Source organism: Helobdella robusta, assembly GCF_000326865.2.
Source record: "Helobdella robusta unplaced genomic scaffold HELROscaffold_24, whole genome shotgun sequence".
NCBI classification, from domain to species: domain Eukaryota; kingdom Metazoa; phylum Annelida; class Clitellata; order Rhynchobdellida; family Glossiphoniidae; genus Helobdella; species Helobdella robusta.
This window is the reverse complement of record NW_008704261.1, coordinates 457,078-475,418: the sequence shown is the minus strand read 5'-3', so window position 1 is coordinate 475,418 and position 18,341 is coordinate 457,078. Positions and strand designations below refer to the sequence as shown.

Below are 18,341 nucleotides of genomic sequence, written 5' to 3'. Positions count from 1 at the left end.
ACCAACCAACCAATCTACCAACCAACCACACAGTTCAAGTGTTGTGGCATTCTGAAGTACGAAGACTGGTCCCAAAACACAAAAATCCCAAACGTGCCTACCAGCTGCTGTAAAAATCCGGAAAAAATCTGCTTCCATGAGAGAAACCAACAAAATATTAGTCTCAGAAACAATGATTTCGGCAGTAATTTAACCATAATTGATGCAAGTCACAGTAGTAAGGGTAGTAGTAGGAGTAGTAGCAGCAGCAGTAGTGGTGGTGGTGGTGGTGGTACCGACAGAAGCGACAATCTCAAATTAAGTAGTAGTGGTGGGATAGATGACGGTTTTAGATTTAGAAGCAATGGCAATGATGATAAGAGATTTGGCGGTGTTAGTAGCAACAACAATTTTAGATCTAGTGGTAGTATCGTTGGTAGCCACTTTAGATCTAGTGGTAGTATCGGTGGTAGCCACTTTAGATCTAGTGGTAGTATCGGTGGTAGCCACTTTAGATCTAGTGGTAGTATCGGTGGTAGCGATTTAAGCAGCATTAAGAATAGTAATAGTTTTTGGAATAACGTCGATAAACTTGATAACGGTAAAACGTTTCCGACTGCCACTGGTGGTAGTGGTGGTAGTGATGGTAGCGCTGGTAGCAGTAGTAGTAGTAGTAGTGCTGTTAGTGAAGTCAATGGTAGTGGTGGTGTTAACTTTTTGCATATTTATAAAAATAATAATATGAAGAATAATAACAACAACCTCGACAACCACAACAACAACAATAATAATAATAATAATGACGTCATTAAGTATAACCATAACAAAAACAACAACATTAACCATAATATAAATCAAAGATCGATTGATAATAATAATAATAATAATAATAATAATAATAATGACAACACCCATAATAGCTATGGCGAAGATGAAAATGATGAAGATGATGATGAGGATGCTGATGATGCTGATGATGATGATGAATACGTTAATTATGATTACAATAATAATTATGATAATGATGATGGTGATGATTATAATGATGATGATGGTGGTGATGATGATGATGATCATTACAACGAATATGTACATGAGGATGTGAGTAAATTTATGATACCAAATAATTATGTCATAAATTATGATAATGAGGATGGCATAAATTATGATAATGAGTCTGCTGGCATAAATTATGATAATTATGGCAACATCAGCATTGTTCGTGTTGATAGCGATGACAACTACGCAAAGAGGGAAATTAATTATTCAACAAATAACTTTTTCCCGCCAAAACAAAACAACAACAACAGCATCAACAATAACTTCACTCGCTTCGAGGACAACAACAACGACAGCAATGCCAACATCAGAAACATTAGCAACAACAAAAACAACAACAACAACAGCATCAACAATAACATCGAAGGTATTAATAACAACAGCATCGTCAAAGACATCATCAAAAACATAAACAACAACCTTAACATCAACAACAACAACAACCTTAATAACATCAACAACTACATCAACAACAAAATCAACAACAATGATGATGTCAGCAACAACAACAACAATATAAACAAAAACATCATCAAAATCGATGACCTTACTAAGAACAACAAATTTTACAACAACAATTCTCGTAAAAACAACAACAAATTTCACAAAAACAATAACAGCAACAATAACTTTCATAACAACAACAACAACAATTTTCATAACAACAACAAAAACAGCAACCTTTTTAACAACAACAACTTTTATCACAACAACAACAACAAATATCATAACAACAACAACAACAAATTTCACAATTATCCTGTTGACAACATTAAAAACGACAACATTAATGGCGGCATATTTTTCAATAAATTTCACAACATCAACATCGACAACATCAACAACAACAACAAATTAATTGACGACAAACGAACGTTATACAACAACCACAACATCAACAAAAACAACATCCACAACAACCACAACAACCAAAACAACCACAACATCCACAACGACCACAACAACCACAAAAACAAACACCACAACATCCACAACAACCACAACATCCACAAAAACCACAACATCAACAAAAACAACAACCACAACATCCACAACAACCACAACAACCACAACATCAACAGCTTCAAAAACTTTGAAAAGAATGATGATAGCAGTGTGAGCGCGTTAAAAAATGGCGCGAACTCGCTGATAAATGGCGCGAGCTCGCTAAAAAATGGCGCGAACTCGCTAAAAAATGGCGCGAATTCGCTAAAAAATGGCGCGAAAGAGAATGAAAACCGCGCTAAAAATATAAATTCATTTTTAAACATGGACTCTACGGAGAAAACGCAACCAAACAATGCAAACATCATCAAAGCATCTGACTTTCATTCATCCAAAGATGGAGAGAAGGACGGAAGTGTTAGAATTATAGGAGCGAAGGATGGCGCTGATGATGACAATTACAACGTTTTTGCTGAAGTAGGATTGTTTAAATATAATTTAGTATTCCATAATTTTGCCAAATTTATTTTAGAATATTTTTGTTCACTGTGTAAATAAAAAGGAAAGAAGAAAAGCAAGAAAGAAAGAGAGAGAGAGAGAGAGAGAGAAAGAGAGAGAGAGAGAGAGAGAGAGAGAGAGAGAGAGTCGCCTTTTATCAAACAACCCTTTTAAAGGCTCATCTAGACAAGCAAGAACTTTTATATCAGTTATATGCTTATATTATAATTAATCGTAAAATAATATAATTTTGTATATGAAAAAATAATAATACATAATAATTAATTATATATTAATTGGTCTGGGCGTAGCAGTACATAATTATACTTATAATTGTAATTAAAATACTTTTCCATAATTTATAAATTAACCATCGTTTGGGCTTCTTAAAGGGCTGCGAGTACAAGTTTTCTGAATGGATGAAGAAGATTTTCAAAATTTTGAACATCTGCTTTTACCTTATCATTGGCCTGGTGGTATGTTGGTGTATGTTTGTTTGTATGTCTGTTTGTATGTTTGTTTGTATGTCTGTTTGTATGTTTGTTTGTGTGTTGTTTGTTATTGTATGTTTTTGTTTGTGTATTATTGCTCAATGCGTGTTTATGGCGTTTGTATCTTATAATAATGATGTATGTTTATTTTATGTTTGTTTGTATGTACGCTGTTTGTTTGTTTGTTTGTGTGTTGTTTGTTTTTGTTGTTGGCGTGTTTACATGTCAGTGATAACGATTTAATAATGTATATGATATTAATAAAAACATAAATAATGATATTACAAACAATAATAATAATAATAACAAAAACAATAATAATAAATTATTATTATATATTAATATTTTATTTATCATAATTTATTTTTCTGCCAACAGACCATTCTCATACCGACTGTGTATTCTATCTCAAGCCACGTCTTACTTCCGACTTTTTGATACACAAAATTAATAATAAAAACAAGAATAATTAGAATAATTAACAACTGTAATAATAATAATAAAAATTAAATAATAAATGACATTAATGAGTAATTAAATTTATTATTTGTCAATGTTTCTTAATCATATACTTATAAATCATTGTGTCGAGATTTAAGTCTGTGCATCTTTCATCCAACGAACATTTCTGTATAACATTTTTATATTTAAAAATATAAAGAAATATTATATGTTATACTATCTCAAACAACAAACTAATTTATATAATTATGATAAAGTCGTAATAAAATTATAATATTAATTATTCTTTTATTTTTTTATTTTTTTTTATATTAAATTCTATCGAAAGAAAGCACATCACACATTCGAAAGCGCTTCGTGTTACCATAGCAACGGTGTTTATGGTTTTGTTGTCATGGAAAAATTTTGAATGGCTACGTATAAGTTGGAATGTGAATTGAAATATAAAAATCAATAAACGTTTCTAAATTATTGAAAATAAAATACGTGAAAATTATATTATTTATGATGATTAAATAATATCGAAGAAATTTTTAATAGTTAATAAGTTGTAATTGAGTAATAGCGAGGAGTAATTTAATTATTTAATTGCAATTAATTAATATTTAATGAACAATTAAGATAACTTAATTATAAATTAATTAATATGATTTAAATGATTTAAATACTGAATGATTTATTCCAAATTTTCACCGAGAAAAACCCACAGTGCAGACAATGCTGGTCGACTATATTGCCAGAAATAAAAGTTCACTTAGGAATGTTAACATTAGGAATGTTGAAAATCTGAGGTTGAAATTTTTGAAAGACGAAAGTTACGTCAACAGTGTATCATACAATAACAATTATAACATCAACGACAATGACATCAAACATCACAGCCGTGACATTAACAACGATGTGAACGAGAAAAATAATCACATCGGCAGAAGCTTGAAATTTTGCAACTACAACAAAAACGACGAAATTAACAGTAACAACAGCAACAACAATGCCTACGACACTGCTAACAACAGCAACAACATCAAGAAAAAATCTACATTGCTGTCGGCAAATTTTCCAAATACATCAACAACTCTTCCACAAATCACATCAACTACATCATTGCCAGTAACAACATCGGTAACAACATCAACAACAAACACAACAACAGCAAACTACTTCGCAAGAAAACGCGCCTATGAAAATTTGATGTTGCTGAATCGTCGCAACACACGATCAACATCCAACAAAATTCTCAACATTTACTCGATTGACGATGTTCCCAGAGAAATTATTTTTCAAAATTTGTAAACAATTACGTCAACAAAATCCACCAACAACAACAGCAACAAAACTCATTAAACAGCAACAACAACAAAATATGGAACATCAACAGTAGGTACTTTTGAATATTGGCAACAATTTTTGTTGCGGCAACTTTTACGAAACGAAATCTTTTCGAGACGAGCATAATAAAACATGTCACGAAACGGGACGAGATTACAAATAACTTTTTTAATAATACATAAACTGCTTAATTTGTTGGTTATTCATTCGATTAAGATTTCAATAGCTGATTATCTCAATCATTTCATATATGTTTACTTCTTTTCAGTCGAAAATTCCATATTTAATACATTTTTTGATGGTTTGTTTGGCCTTTTAGCGTTAATTCTACTCTCGAATTAAAATCCGGACAGAGCTGTTCAAAATTTTCAAGTGCAGTTGTGTTTTGGAATGAATGAATAAAAGAAAGAAAGAATGAATGAATGAACGAACGAACGAACGAATGAATGAATAAAAGAAAGAAAGAATAAAAGAAAGACAATTCAATTAAAAGAATGAAACCCAGAATGGGAACAACATTATTTCAAATTATTTTATTAACGATCCAACGACAAAAGGACGTTATTAGCACCTAGACAACTCACTTAATAACAAATATATCATCTTAAAACCATAAAGTATCATAAAGATATTCAATACTATCATAAAATCATGATATCGTCAATGTAATGATACCGTAAATTTATTAATATTGTAAATAAATTGATATCACTAATGTGTAGATATCTTAAAGGTAACGCTAAAAATATAATTTAAATACGATAAAGATATCATTCATCATCATAAAATCGTGATACCAAAAATGTACGGATATCATATGATATCATAAAAATATCATTTAAATCATCGGACAATGGATGCCATGTATGATAAATAATGAAAGAAAGTTAATCCTCATACACCATCATGATAATTGATAGATTTAAAATATCAATTTTTAAAAATGCATGACGGTATATAGAGTTTAATATCATATAGATATATGTTAATTTTAACATATAAATACATATAAACACACAAAAAACGCATATATATATATAATATCATATATATATATATATATATATATATATATATATCAAAACATAATTAGGAGCGCTAGTTTTAGTACATTTTATAAAATTTATTTAAAATACACCAAAGAAAAATGGTATAGAAAGTTCGAAATACACCTAATTTTAGGGTATAATTATTCAGACATATATATGGTATATTGTATATATACTATATACTATGCAATGTATATATACCATATAATACATACTATATTATTATTCTTTTTTATTATTATTCTTATTTAGGGGTGAGTTGAAAGAATAATTATTTTTTTATTTACGAAATTTTATAAGTTACTCGAAATGTAATTAATAGTTGTAATAATAATATTAATAATACGACAGCAATAATATAAATAATAATAATATTCTTATTAAATATTATAAAAATAATAATAATTAATAATAATAATAAGAATAATAATATTAATAATAACAATAGCGGAAGAACTACTATATTTTGAATAAAATTTTAGCATTTTTCTTTGTTATAGATTGTTCATATGAAATTATTATTATTATGAAAAAAATTATAAAAAAAATAATAATAACAATAATAATAATAATAATTATATATTTTAAAAAATATAATAGAAATATTATTTATATGGGACATTTATTAAGTGCATGAATGACTGATTGATAATAATAATGAAAAATGAAAAAATGAATAATGTAAAAAATGAAAAGTCATTAAATCATCGTCGTCGTCTTCGTCACCAACACCATCGTAATAATCATCATCACCATTACCATTTCCGTCTTAGCAATCATTATCATCATCACTATCGTCGTCATCACTATCATGATCGTCGTCATCATCATCAGAACTTCATAGAGGGCTTCTTTGATGAGAATGTGCTAACGACGTTCTCTATCGATGATTCTCTATTTCTGTTGTCAGGGCTTCCACAAGCAGTTGCCGTAGCCGCTGCAGTAGCAGCAGCTTCAGGAGCTGTCGTAGCAGCTGTGTCAGTATCTGTAGCAATAGATGTGTCAGTAGCTGTAGAAATAGCTGTGTCAGTAGTTGTAGGGATAGATGGGTCAGTAGCTGAAGCAATAGCTATATCAGTAGCTGTGGTAATAACTGTGTCAATAGCTGTGGTAATAGCTGTGTCAATAGCTGTGGAAACAAGAGCTGTGTCAGTAGCTGTCAAAACAGCTGTGTCAGTAGCTCGCGAAACAGCTTTAGAAGTCGTAACACTAGCAGTTGTTACAGTGGCCGTACTATCGGTTGATGTATTTGTGGCTGTAGTAGAAGCAGCACTAGTTGCAGTAGTAATAATAGTAGTAGCGATAGTATTTGTAACAGCAGTAGCAGTGTAAGTAGTAATTAAAATAGTAGTAGGAGTGGCCAAAGCAGTAGAAGTAAGAGTAGTAAAAGTAGCAGAAGTAGTAGCAGTAGTAGAAGTGGCAGTAGTAGCGTTGGGAAGAATACTTGAGGTTTGTCTATTTACGCTGGATGCTGTGTAAATAGCAACTGGGGTTTTGCTTGATGTAGTAGCAGCAACAGTAGTAGTAGTAGTAGTAGTAGTAGTAGTAGTAGTAGTAGTAGTAGTAGTAGTAGTAGTTGTTGTTGTTGTTGTTGTTGTTGTTGTTGTTGCAGTAACTGTGTCAGGTGATACCGATGTTTGAGCGGTTGATATCGTTCTTCCTCTTGGCAATAATGGTTGTGTTATAACTCTTATAGGAGATGTTGTTGGTGTAGTAGATGTTGTTGATGTTGTCGTTGTTGTTGATGACGTCATTGTTGTTGATGGCGTTGTTGTTGACGATACTGTTGGAAAAAACTGGTCTTGAAAACTTTCAAGAATTATCGGCTTTGTTGCCTTGGCTTTGAATGACTTTGTTGTTAATGTTACTGACGTTGGCGATGTTGGCGATTTCGACGCTGTTGAAGCTGCTGCTACTGCTGCTGATAACGTTGGGGTTGTTGGTGACGTTGGTATTATGGTTGGAAATACAGCCGCCAACTTAGATGTGGCGGGAGGTGACAACGGAGAGTGATAACCCTTGCTAGAATATGTTAATGTCGTTCTACCAGGCGACGTCTCGGCGGCTGCTGTAGCAAATGTAGTTGCTGCCATTGCTGCTGCTGTTGATGTAGCTGCTGCTGTTGATGTAGCTGCTGCTGTTGATGTAGCTGCTGCTGTTGATGTAGCTGCTGCTGTTGATGTAGCTGCTGCTGTTGATGCCCGCGTTACCGTTGACGATACTCTCGATGTTAATGTTATCGGTGTTAGAGAGGTTGATGTTGTTGGTAATAACGTAACTGTGGTTGTTGTTGTTGTTGTTGTTAAACTTGATAATGTTGCTATTATTGGTGTTGTTGGTGGGGTTGTTGTAGTTGTCGTTGCAATGTTCATCTGTTGAGGAGAGGAGGACAATGACGATGATGGGGACGACTTTGCCTGTGACGTTGCTAATACTGTTGTAAATTCTTCTTGGGCGCAGGCTGAAGCTTCTTTCAAGAAAGACGGTTCTGAAGATAAAACAGATGTAGTAGTTGTTGAAGTGGCAGCAGTAGCTACAGCAGTATGAGTCGTAGTTTCACCTGTTGTAAAAGCAGTAACTGCTGCATCTGTTGCAGTACTACTAAGAAGAACAGTTTGGACAGGTGTGGACTCAACACTGGCACTTACAAACCTACTACAAACACTATCCACATCTGCTGCAGTAACTACACTCGCCACTAAATTTTCATCAGAATGATCCAGGCCACTAATACCAATACCAGATTGGATAGTAGCAACTTCACTATCGAAATTACTAATTGGAAGAATTTTATGAATATCAATTTCATGTGGTAAGATTACAGAAGCAGAAGAAATTGAAGTAGCTGAAGCTGATGCAGCAGCCACAGTGGTACTTTTTGTAGTAGTGGCAGTAGTAACTTCACTGACCTCAAAAGTACTAGCGGTTGCAGTGGTTGCTGCGATAGCGTCATCAAACGAGGCGACTTTAATGGTGACGTTAATCAATTCCTGTGGTAGAGTGGATTGTTTGATGTGTTGTATCCACATGCGCCTATTGTGCTTGATGTTTTTGGTCAGGTAACTGCATGGTTCGTAGTGGTAGTTCAAGAAATCTAAGAAGGTGAATATTTATTGTGGTGATGATGATGATGATGAAGTATTGTGGTGATGATGACGATGATGATGATGATGTATTGTGGTGATGATGACGATGATGACAATGGTGTATTGTGATAATGATGACGATCAGGATGGAGACGATGACGATGGTGATGAATGTGTTGTTTGTGGAAATAATGTTAAAGATGGGAGCTTGATCGTGGCAATACCAAATGGATAACATTCAATAAGCCCAGGCCAATTTTTCAGCAAATACGTGAAATAAATAAAAATAACGATAAGTATAGATAGTAATAAATATTATTATTATTTTGCTATTATTATTATTATTATTATTATTATTATTATTATTATTTTAATATTATTATTATTATAATAATGGTGATGATGATGATGGTGGTGGTCAGCAATAATATTTTATGGTGAAAAATAAAAAATGTTCCCATTATTATTATTATTATTATTATTATTATCGTGCATAACAATATTAACAATTTATTACAATATTAACAATTTATTTAATTTTATTTAATTTTATTCCATTTTATCTATTTTGATTTGATTTTATGTCTTCTGCAATAATAAAAGAGTTCAAAAAAAAATTATTATTATGTATTATTGATATATTCATGAAACACTAATCATTATAGAAAATAACAAAATCGTACATTCCAACGAACCATCATCGTCACAGTAATCATCGATGTTCTCAGCAGCATCGCTGTCCTTCTCACCACCTTTCAGGTCGTCATCACCATCATCATCATCTTCATCCCGGTCGTCATCACCATTTTTTCGGCCGACATCATCCCGATCGTCGTCATCATGTTTCTTCTTCTTTCCAAAGCCACCACCACCATCATCATCATCATCATCACCATCAACATAGTTGGGGCGGATAGGGAGAAACCCCGCCCTAGAAAGGGTGTAGCAAAGGGGGGCCACTAGATGCTCGATGAAGGATTTCTGAAGAATGGCAAGTTGGGGGTTCTTGCGATCCATGAATGGAGAGATAGGGAGGCCCAGGCTGGCTTCTTCGTCACCCTAATTTGTCATTTTTAAAAGGGTGAACTGTGATTTGTAAGGGGTAAACTTGTGATTTGTGGATCGTAAAGGGATGAATTTTTGGATTCGTGGAGGGGTGAGTTGGCGGATTTGAATTTTTTAATTTGTAAGGGATGTGTGAATAAATAAAAAAAAATATCAACAACTCACCCCGCCATTTCTTAAGACTATACGCATACTGTGTTGAAAGTTATTATGTTCACAGACAGAGACAACAGACAAAATGCAATAGCATATTACAACATTACCACAAAGACCACACGACACACCACACAACAACACACACCACAGAACACCCAAGGCACCTGCTCATAGAACTCCCTGCATATCTTATCGGTCCACGTCAGATGAAGGGCAGTCTCTTTGCAGGGTCCATTTATGTCGGCCATTTTGATGACCATGTTGGCAATCATCAGTCTGTTGCTTTCCAGGGTCCAATCTACACTCGGGTCATCACCTAAGTTGACCTTTGAAAGTTTGAAAGTGCGCTAGATCAATCGACCAATCAATCAATCAAGATCAATCGATCAATCAATCAATCAAGATCAATCGACCAATCAATCAATCAAGATCAATCTACCAATCAATCAATCAAGATCAATCGACCAATCAACAGACCGGCCAGCAAACCAGCCAACCAATCATTTGCTCGACCAATCGACTGACCTTGGCGTTGAACTCGGCAACAAGTTCAAAATGTTTCTTCAGGTCTGTCGCAAGGACCGCCTCAATGACCAAGAAACGGAATCTAAATGATTGAATGAATACTCATCTTCATCATCATCCTCGTCGTCATCATACTCATCACCGCCATCATCATCATCATCCTCATGATCAAGATCATCATCAACATCATCATCATCGTCATACTCATCATCATACTTATCATCATCATCATCTATATCAAACTCATCATCATCACCAGATCATAACCTTCTGAACTCGGCGGCCTCGAGGTTGACCAGCCAATTGTACTTGGGGTCAGAGGTCAGCAGGAGCCAGGCTGATGCCACGTGATGGTTCTCCAGCACAGATCTGTCGTTGTACAAGATGGCCTGCGTGGAGAGGTGATGATGATAATGATGATGATCTTGTTGATGATGATGATGATCTTGTTGATGAAGAAGATGATGATGATCTTGATCATGAGGACAATGATGATGATGATGATGATGATGACGATGATGATGATGATGAAGATGAGAATGATGATAACGATGAAGTTGATGATGACAATGGGAATGATGTTTATGATAGCCATATCACATAATAATAATAAGAAGAAGAAGAATAAGAATAAGAAGAATAGTTATAATAGTGATAATGATGGTGATGATGATTATGGTGAAAGATAATAATGGAATGAAAGAAAAATGGATGAGTGCAATGAGTAAATGAACGGAACCAGGTGCAATAACGTAGAAGTACATTGTTAGTACGTCGCTGTAATCATCCTCCTCCTCCTCCTCCTCCTCATCATCATCATCCTCAACATCAACATCATCATCGTCACCATCATTATAATCGTCATCATCATCATCGTCGTCGTCATCGTCATTGTCTTTGCCGTCTTAATCTTTATCAACACATTGACAACAACAACAACAACAATAGCTAGCAACAGCAACATCAGCAACAACTGTAACATTAATAAAAATAACAACAACAACAACATTAATAACAATAACAACAACAATAACAACAGCATCACCAACAACAACAACAACAACAACAACATAGAAGCCAAACCATAGAATTATTAGTAGAGACCAGAAAGGCATTGGTCTTCCCTGGATGATCGTAATCATGAATAGCCGCTGCCATGTAAAGCGCCATCAGCTCCAAAGACGGAAAATTGGCAGACATTGTTGGTTCTTGGTTTTGTTGTTGTTGTTGTGGATTATTAGTATCTATGTTGTTGTTGTTGTTGTTGTTATCAATTATCGTCCCGTCTTCATCTAGCCTCACCATCGTCATATCGGGTGGCTGTTGTTGTTGTTGTTTTTCAGGATTTTGTGGGGGTTTTTGTAGGAGAGCTGGGATTGGTTGGGAGGTGACGTAATAAACGGCATGGAGAACGTCAGTGGCGTGAATTCTGTTGTGGTCTGTTGGTGGTTGTTGGTGGTTGTTGGTGGTTGGTTGTGGTTGGTAGTGGTTAGTTGTGGTTAGTTGTGGTTAGTTGTGGTTAGTTGTGGTTGGTTGTGGTCTGTTAAAGTTGTTATTAGTTGGCAAGAGTTGTTGGCGGTTGATCGTAGTTGTTTGTGATTGTTTATTGTTTGTTGTGGTTGGTTGTGGTCGGTTGTCGTTTTTTGTGGTGGCTGGTTGTGGTTATCGGTTGATTGTATTTTTTGGAAATATGTGTTCTAGATAATGTTTACTGGTGAAATTTTTATTTTTATATTTGAATTTTTTTTGCAGTAATTTTTTGAAAAAGTTGTAAAAATTAATAATAAGTGAGAATAAAAAACAGTTTAAATATGCCAAAGTAAAAGCCCCCAGAAAATAAATAAAAAATAATAAAGCACTACAACATTGCCACCTTTAAATTACAACAATCAAACAACTACTATAGTCAACAACAAACAAACAACAACAACAATAACATCGACAACAACAACAATAACAAACAACAACAACAATAACAAACAACAACAGCCATAAATAACAACAAACAAAAACAGCAAACAACAACATCAACAAACAAACAAACATCAACAACAACAACAAACAAACAAAACAACAACCAATAACAAACAACAACAAACAAACAACAACACAACACAACACAAATCCAACCAACAATAATTATTATGATATCCCAATTCTAGCGCATGGAAGAACTTCAGGAATGGGAGCCTGGGAATGTTAAACTCCGACATGAAATTTGTAAGATTCCAGACCTTGTAAGCCACCTATATAATTAATACAATTCAAATTTTGTACACTAATATAGACACCACAAACAGAAATCTAAAGTAAAAGTGAGTAACATCTCTACTAATTTATCCTTAAATGTTAAATGGGAGTTGTGATGGCATTTTAGTTAAGGCGCCTGTCCCTGTTGTCACAGAGACTCGGTTCAAATGCATGAAGATCCTGATTTATAAAGTCAGTGAGAGGTGTTGGATGAGTATGTATTCGTGTTGAGTTTTGAGTCTGTTGTTAACATGCGTGGAAATAAATTAAAAAAGCATTTATATAAGTAAAACAATCTGTTTGTGTTGTTGTTGTTGTTGCAGCTGTTGCAGCTAATGGTAGTAGTAGCTACTGTTGCTACTGTTGCTGTTGTTGTTGTTGTTGTTGTTGTTGTAAAGTTTGTAACGTTTGTATAATCTGTTGAGATGTAGGTTTAGTGAGATATATGAGGAATAATAAAAAAAAACATGGGAGAAAGGAGTATCTGGGAAGATGATCCTGTGAAAGATGAATAAGGCTTGAAAAATAAAGATTAACTGAAATAAAAGAAGATAAAATGAAATTAAATAAAAAACAGACAAAAGATTATGATTGTTGTTCTTTCTCTTTCTCTCTCGCACTCACTCATTCACTCACTCACTCACTCATTTCTCTCTCTCTCTCTCTCTCTCTCTCTCTCTTGCTCTCTCTTTTTTCTCTTTCTCTTTCTTCATCTTTTTTAATGATGATGTATCGATAATGATAATATAATTATTGCTATTGCGGTAGTTGTTAAAATAATAAAACCGATCATGATGAAGATTTTTGTAGTAATAACAACTTTAACGCTGATGATGCTGCTAATGATAATGATGATGTTGACGATGGTTATGTAGACGATGGTGAGAACATTGTTCTAGACAGATAATCACAAGTTAATGATGACGAAGAAGCTTGTCGCTGTTGGGTTACTCTCTAGGGATCCAAATGTAAATAACATCATGGATTAACATCATCTCATCGTCTGCCTCATCATCAGCATCTTACTCATGTTTGTCATCGCTATTTTTGTTGCTAGTGTCACCCTCTTTTTTCTCATCTTTGTCGTCATCGTCTCCTCGATCATCATCGCCACTTTAATCATCGTTCGTCATCATCGTTATGTCGTCGCTGGCGTCATCAGCGACCACAACGTCATCAGCATCGTGGTCGACGTCATCATATTAGTATTCTCACTTTCGTCATCTCTGCTGTCATCCATTACAACAGCGCCGACTAAATTTATGATCAGTTCGTTATTCTGATCAATTCTTACATTTTTAATGATAATATACAATCTGATATCACAAATCACAATAATTTGTTGGCAGAATATTTTTAAAGAAATATGATGAGCTAATCTGGCTCTGGCTCTGGCAATACAGTCACCATCCAAGGTACGAAATTTTTTTTTAGCCAATTTTGAATTTTACACTCGGAATCCCACGGCATAACAAGTTACATCAACTCTCGTCACGTCTGAGTTTAAACTCTCACCGCAAGTAGTCTAAAAATCACACTTTGACAACATTTTCAAATATCGCTGAAGAACAAACACAGCAGAATGTCTAACAGTTATTCACATAAACTTGATAGAGTATGAAAATAATATTTACAAGGATGTTTAATAATCAATATATCCAACGAAATTAATTTTAAAAATGCGTCAAAAAACCAAACCTCTTTCTTGCACAAACCCAACTAAAAAGCAACAACACGAATGGGGAAAGTTATAAAGGGTGACGATGATGGTGATTACTCACTCTGGTTAGCAGCGTTGTTGGCGCCAATTCTGCCAACCGGAAGATGGGATAGTCCCACGTGGCCAGCTGTTCGACCTTCAGAAGATCGCCATGTTGAATGACGTCATCGATGAAAGAATACGCGTCTAGAGAATTTGGATGAATAGGTGAAAGAATGAATGAATGAGCAAGTGAATGGGAGGTAGAAAGTATGCGTGCGTAAATGAGTGAATGAAAAAATGAGTGAATGAGAGAATGAATGAATGAATGAGTGAGTGAGTGAGTGAGTGAGTGAGTGAGTGAGTGAGTGAGTGAGTGAGTGAGTGAGTGAGTGAGTGAGTGAGTGAGTGAGTGAGTGAGTGAGTGAGTGAGTGAGTGAGTGAGTGAGTGAGTGAGTGAGTGAGTGAGTGAGTGAGTGAGTGAGTGAGTGAGTGAGAGATAAAAACAAACAGATGGTTGACTGAATGGCTGACTAAACGAGCGGACGGATTTTGAGAATTATTCAAGTGTAATAATTAAAATTAAATTTTAAAGAATTAAAAATTGATAACCAAAAGTAATTCTTTGTGCGATTTTAAAAGAGTTTCAGCCTAATTGACAATTTTAAGCAATTTTTTTTTTGATAAAATGTCAACTTTTTTCATTTCGATTTAAACTCAATTTAAAATTTTATTCGAAGTTAATTTTTAATTTAATAGACCTTTAATTTTTAATCTGAGCGTCTGAGGTTTCGTCGGCAGTGACGAGAATGATGATGACGACAACGATGAAGTGAGTAAACGAGGTTTCTGGTGGCTATCATTATCATTATTATCGTCAGCCGATGATGAAGCCGCTATTGCAGCCACTGTTGTAGTCGATGATGAAGCCGCTGATGTAGCTGCTGATGTGGCTGAAGTCTGAATGATGGGAAATAAATGAGAAAAACGAATTAAGTTTTATTTTTATCAAGTATTGAAAAAAGAAACTTGTAACAATGATTCATAAGTGTTTGTTATTATCATTATCAGCACTGTTAACATCGTCCTCATCAATATCATCATCATCATCATTAACATCATCATCGTCGTCGTCTTCTTCTTTAACATGTCTCAACTACATAAAACTCAATAAGAAGCAGCGTGCTAGAATTTTGATTATTATAACAACAACAACAACAACAAAACCAACAACAACAGCAAAAACAACAACAACATTAGAAAGCAAGAGAGTCGTTACGTAACAACACGCAAGCAAAGAGTTAAATCTTCATTCTAAATAGAGAAAAATTTCTCCTTATAATTATTCTAATTCTTTTTATTATTCTTACTATCTATTATCCCTGGATAAAAAAAGGCGAGAAATTTCAAAATAGTAGAAACATCAGGTGAGATAACAGAGAGAGAAAAAGAAAATGAGAGAGAGAGAGAGAGAGAGAGAGAAGAGGTAAGGTTCTTTTTGAATTTAAACCCGGTAACTCAACGGCAAAACCAGACGCCTTAACAATTCTTCATCATTTCTTCATCATTTCACATTCTTCATTTTATTATTTTAATTTTAACTTATTTAAGCGTTTCTATATAATCAAAAATAACGTTCATGAATTTGGAAAAAAAAATAGGTTTATATGTTTTCTTCAAGCAAAATTTTGTTTCCAATTATCTAAATATGTGACATAATTAGTTTGAAAAATAGAAAAATATCGATTTTCACAAAGAATTTATACCGGGCCATTATCGCGTTGCATTGAATTCATGGGCGCTTTTTGAACAATTTTTGAATCTGCACTGTTATTTAACTACCCTCTTGTGTAAGTAACTGCTTACGCAAAAAATTTACATGAAACCTTTACATAAAAAATATCTCATTATGAAAAACCTACAAGTGTACGAGCATGTTATGGCTAAACAAAATTGACCCACCAAACAATCAAACAACTGATTTTTGGAAACCAAGGCAGGCATACATACACCTATAACATTATAGCTCATTCATACACACTAGCAGAATTATAAATGTATGTGTGTGTGTGTGTGTATGTGAGTGTGTGTGTGTGTGTGTACTAACAGAATAATAAACGTATGTGTGTATGTGGGTGTTTGTGCGCGTGTGTGTTCGTGCGTGTGTGTGTTTAAGAATCCATGTTGTTTCATCCATACACAGCAGATCCATTCAAATTAAAATGAAAGAAAGATGATTTATATCTCAAACTTCCTTATGCTTATTTTTTCAAAAAAAAAATTTTTAATTTTTTAAATTTATGGCGGAAGAAAAAAGTATTATTATATATGGTTGTGATTTTTGTGTTTATGTAGTGTTTTGTTTGATATTTTCTTTTTCTTAAAAGACTTTACACAAATGCAAATTATTACTTTTATTATTATTATTATCGTTATTATTATCATTATAAGTATTATAAGTAATTACATTACTAATAAATGTAATAATAACAGCATTAGTAGTAAACATAGATATACTGATTAACCGCAATTTTACAAGCATACTCGCCCATCCCTATTTTACGCACGCGGCCATTAGATATATAAACAAGCGACAACAAGGCAACTTCACGTGCATTCTAACTAACTGTTCGCTTGTTTAGTGCTTTTAAATCTGTTCGTCGAAACAAAGAAGTTTCTACATTTTTTTTATTTTAAAATTTCTTGATTTTTTTCAGTTGTTCGGTTAGCCATGATTTCCGCGCCGAGAGAAAAAATGGAGAAACGTCACAAAAGAAGAGTAGCAGCTCGAAACAACCGAATGTTAATTAAAAAGATGCAACAAATTAAATCGGAAGAGTTCACGAAGAGTGTCGACGAATGGATACAAAGGATTGCTGAAAAGGAGGCAATGGCAAAAAATGAGATTCAAATGAAGCACTCCGCTGACCTAACATTAGCTGAAGTGAAGAAGAAAATTATGGAAATGAAAAAAAATCTCAAATTGCTCAACTTGTTAAAGTCGTTAAAAGATATTAGAGTATCGAAAGTGAAAGGTATGATGGAGTTGGACAAATCTAATACATTTTATCAGAGGGTAGAAAATTTAAAAGTCTTCCTCAACAACCAACTGGTCGTATATGGACATGAACAAAAGACGTTAGAAGTAATGTTGAAGACTGAGCAAGCCTTGGACTCAAAACGCAACCAGAAGATAATAAATGCAGCCGTCATTAATGAAAGTGATGAATATAAAAGATGTCTCAACAGTTATTTATTTGGGGAAACTCAGAGTGAAAATAATCTTTTTAGTGGTTATTACGAGTTACCAAGTAGAGATGCTTGTTCATTTTTACACATCAGACATCAGTGGGATCAATACTTAGATGCTGCTGATGGGAGTAAAATACCTACTTCATGGGTTACTCCTTGCGAGCCTTCTTCTCTTCAATGGCAAAGTGCCTTATTGTAGCATCACTTCATCTATTCTTAAAATGTGAAGATCGAATTTTACTAAGATAAAAAATTTATAAAAGTTAAATGTCAGAAGATATTTATTAGTTATGATTTATATTATCCCAAACCAATCTTGATGAAAAGGAGCAGAGAGACCTGGTGGGCATAGATCGCCTCAAACCTGCCTACACACCAGCATCATTCTCACCGTTCCTGGTGTCAAAGGCTATAAAGTCAATGTCACTTTTTAAAACAAAACCAACCGTTTTGTCTAATAACACATCACCATCCACAATGTTGTCAACACTACCTT

At 33.9% G+C, this 18,341-nt stretch overlaps 4 protein-coding genes across 4 annotated transcripts in view; 3 read left to right on the top strand and 1 right to left on the bottom strand.

The window, feature by feature from the left end:
• HELRODRAFT_172553 (hypothetical protein) overlaps positions 1–3,410 on the top strand; it is a gene marked incomplete at both ends in the record, with an annotated part of 6,854 nt that extends 3,444 nt beyond the window's left edge. The window contains 3 exons of the mRNA XM_009019226.1: positions 34–2,460; positions 2,874–2,957; positions 3,351–3,410. Of these exons, the coding sequence (XP_009017474.1) occupies positions 34–2,460; positions 2,874–2,957; positions 3,351–3,410 (2,571 nt within the window). The remainder of the gene's footprint in view (positions 1–33; positions 2,461–2,873; positions 2,958–3,350) is intronic.
• Positions 3,411–4,151: 741 nt separating this feature from the next.
• On the top strand, positions 4,152–4,727 carry HELRODRAFT_172552 (hypothetical protein; the record flags this gene model as incomplete). Its single annotated transcript, XM_009019225.1, has 1 exon — positions 4,152–4,727. The coding sequence occupies one exon, from the start codon at positions 4,152–4,154 to the stop codon at positions 4,725–4,727; it is 576 nt and encodes a 191-aa protein (XP_009017473.1).
• Positions 4,728–7,432: 2,705 nt separating this feature from the next.
• HELRODRAFT_191746 (hypothetical protein) lies at positions 7,433–16,599 on the bottom strand (the record flags this gene model as incomplete). Its single annotated transcript, XM_009019224.1, has 13 exons — positions 16,167–16,599; positions 15,355–15,553; positions 14,676–14,800; positions 12,779–12,890; positions 11,728–12,083; positions 10,912–11,033; positions 10,645–10,726; positions 10,284–10,445; positions 9,594–9,957; positions 8,225–8,906; positions 7,860–8,090; positions 7,685–7,733; positions 7,433–7,621 (listed from the first exon to the last, which is right to left on the bottom strand). Exons 1-13 carry the CDS (start codon positions 16,173–16,175, stop codon positions 7,433–7,435), a joined length of 2,682 nt encoding a protein of 893 aa, XP_009017472.1. The 5' UTR covers positions 16,176–16,599.
• Positions 16,600–17,348: 749 nt separating this feature from the next.
• On the top strand, positions 17,349–18,044 carry HELRODRAFT_172550 (hypothetical protein; the record flags this gene model as incomplete). The annotated part of the gene is made up of 1 exon (XM_009019223.1): positions 17,349–18,044. The coding sequence occupies one exon, from the start codon at positions 17,349–17,351 to the stop codon at positions 18,042–18,044; it is 696 nt and encodes a 231-aa protein (XP_009017471.1).
• Positions 18,045–18,341: the final 297 nt, after the last annotated feature.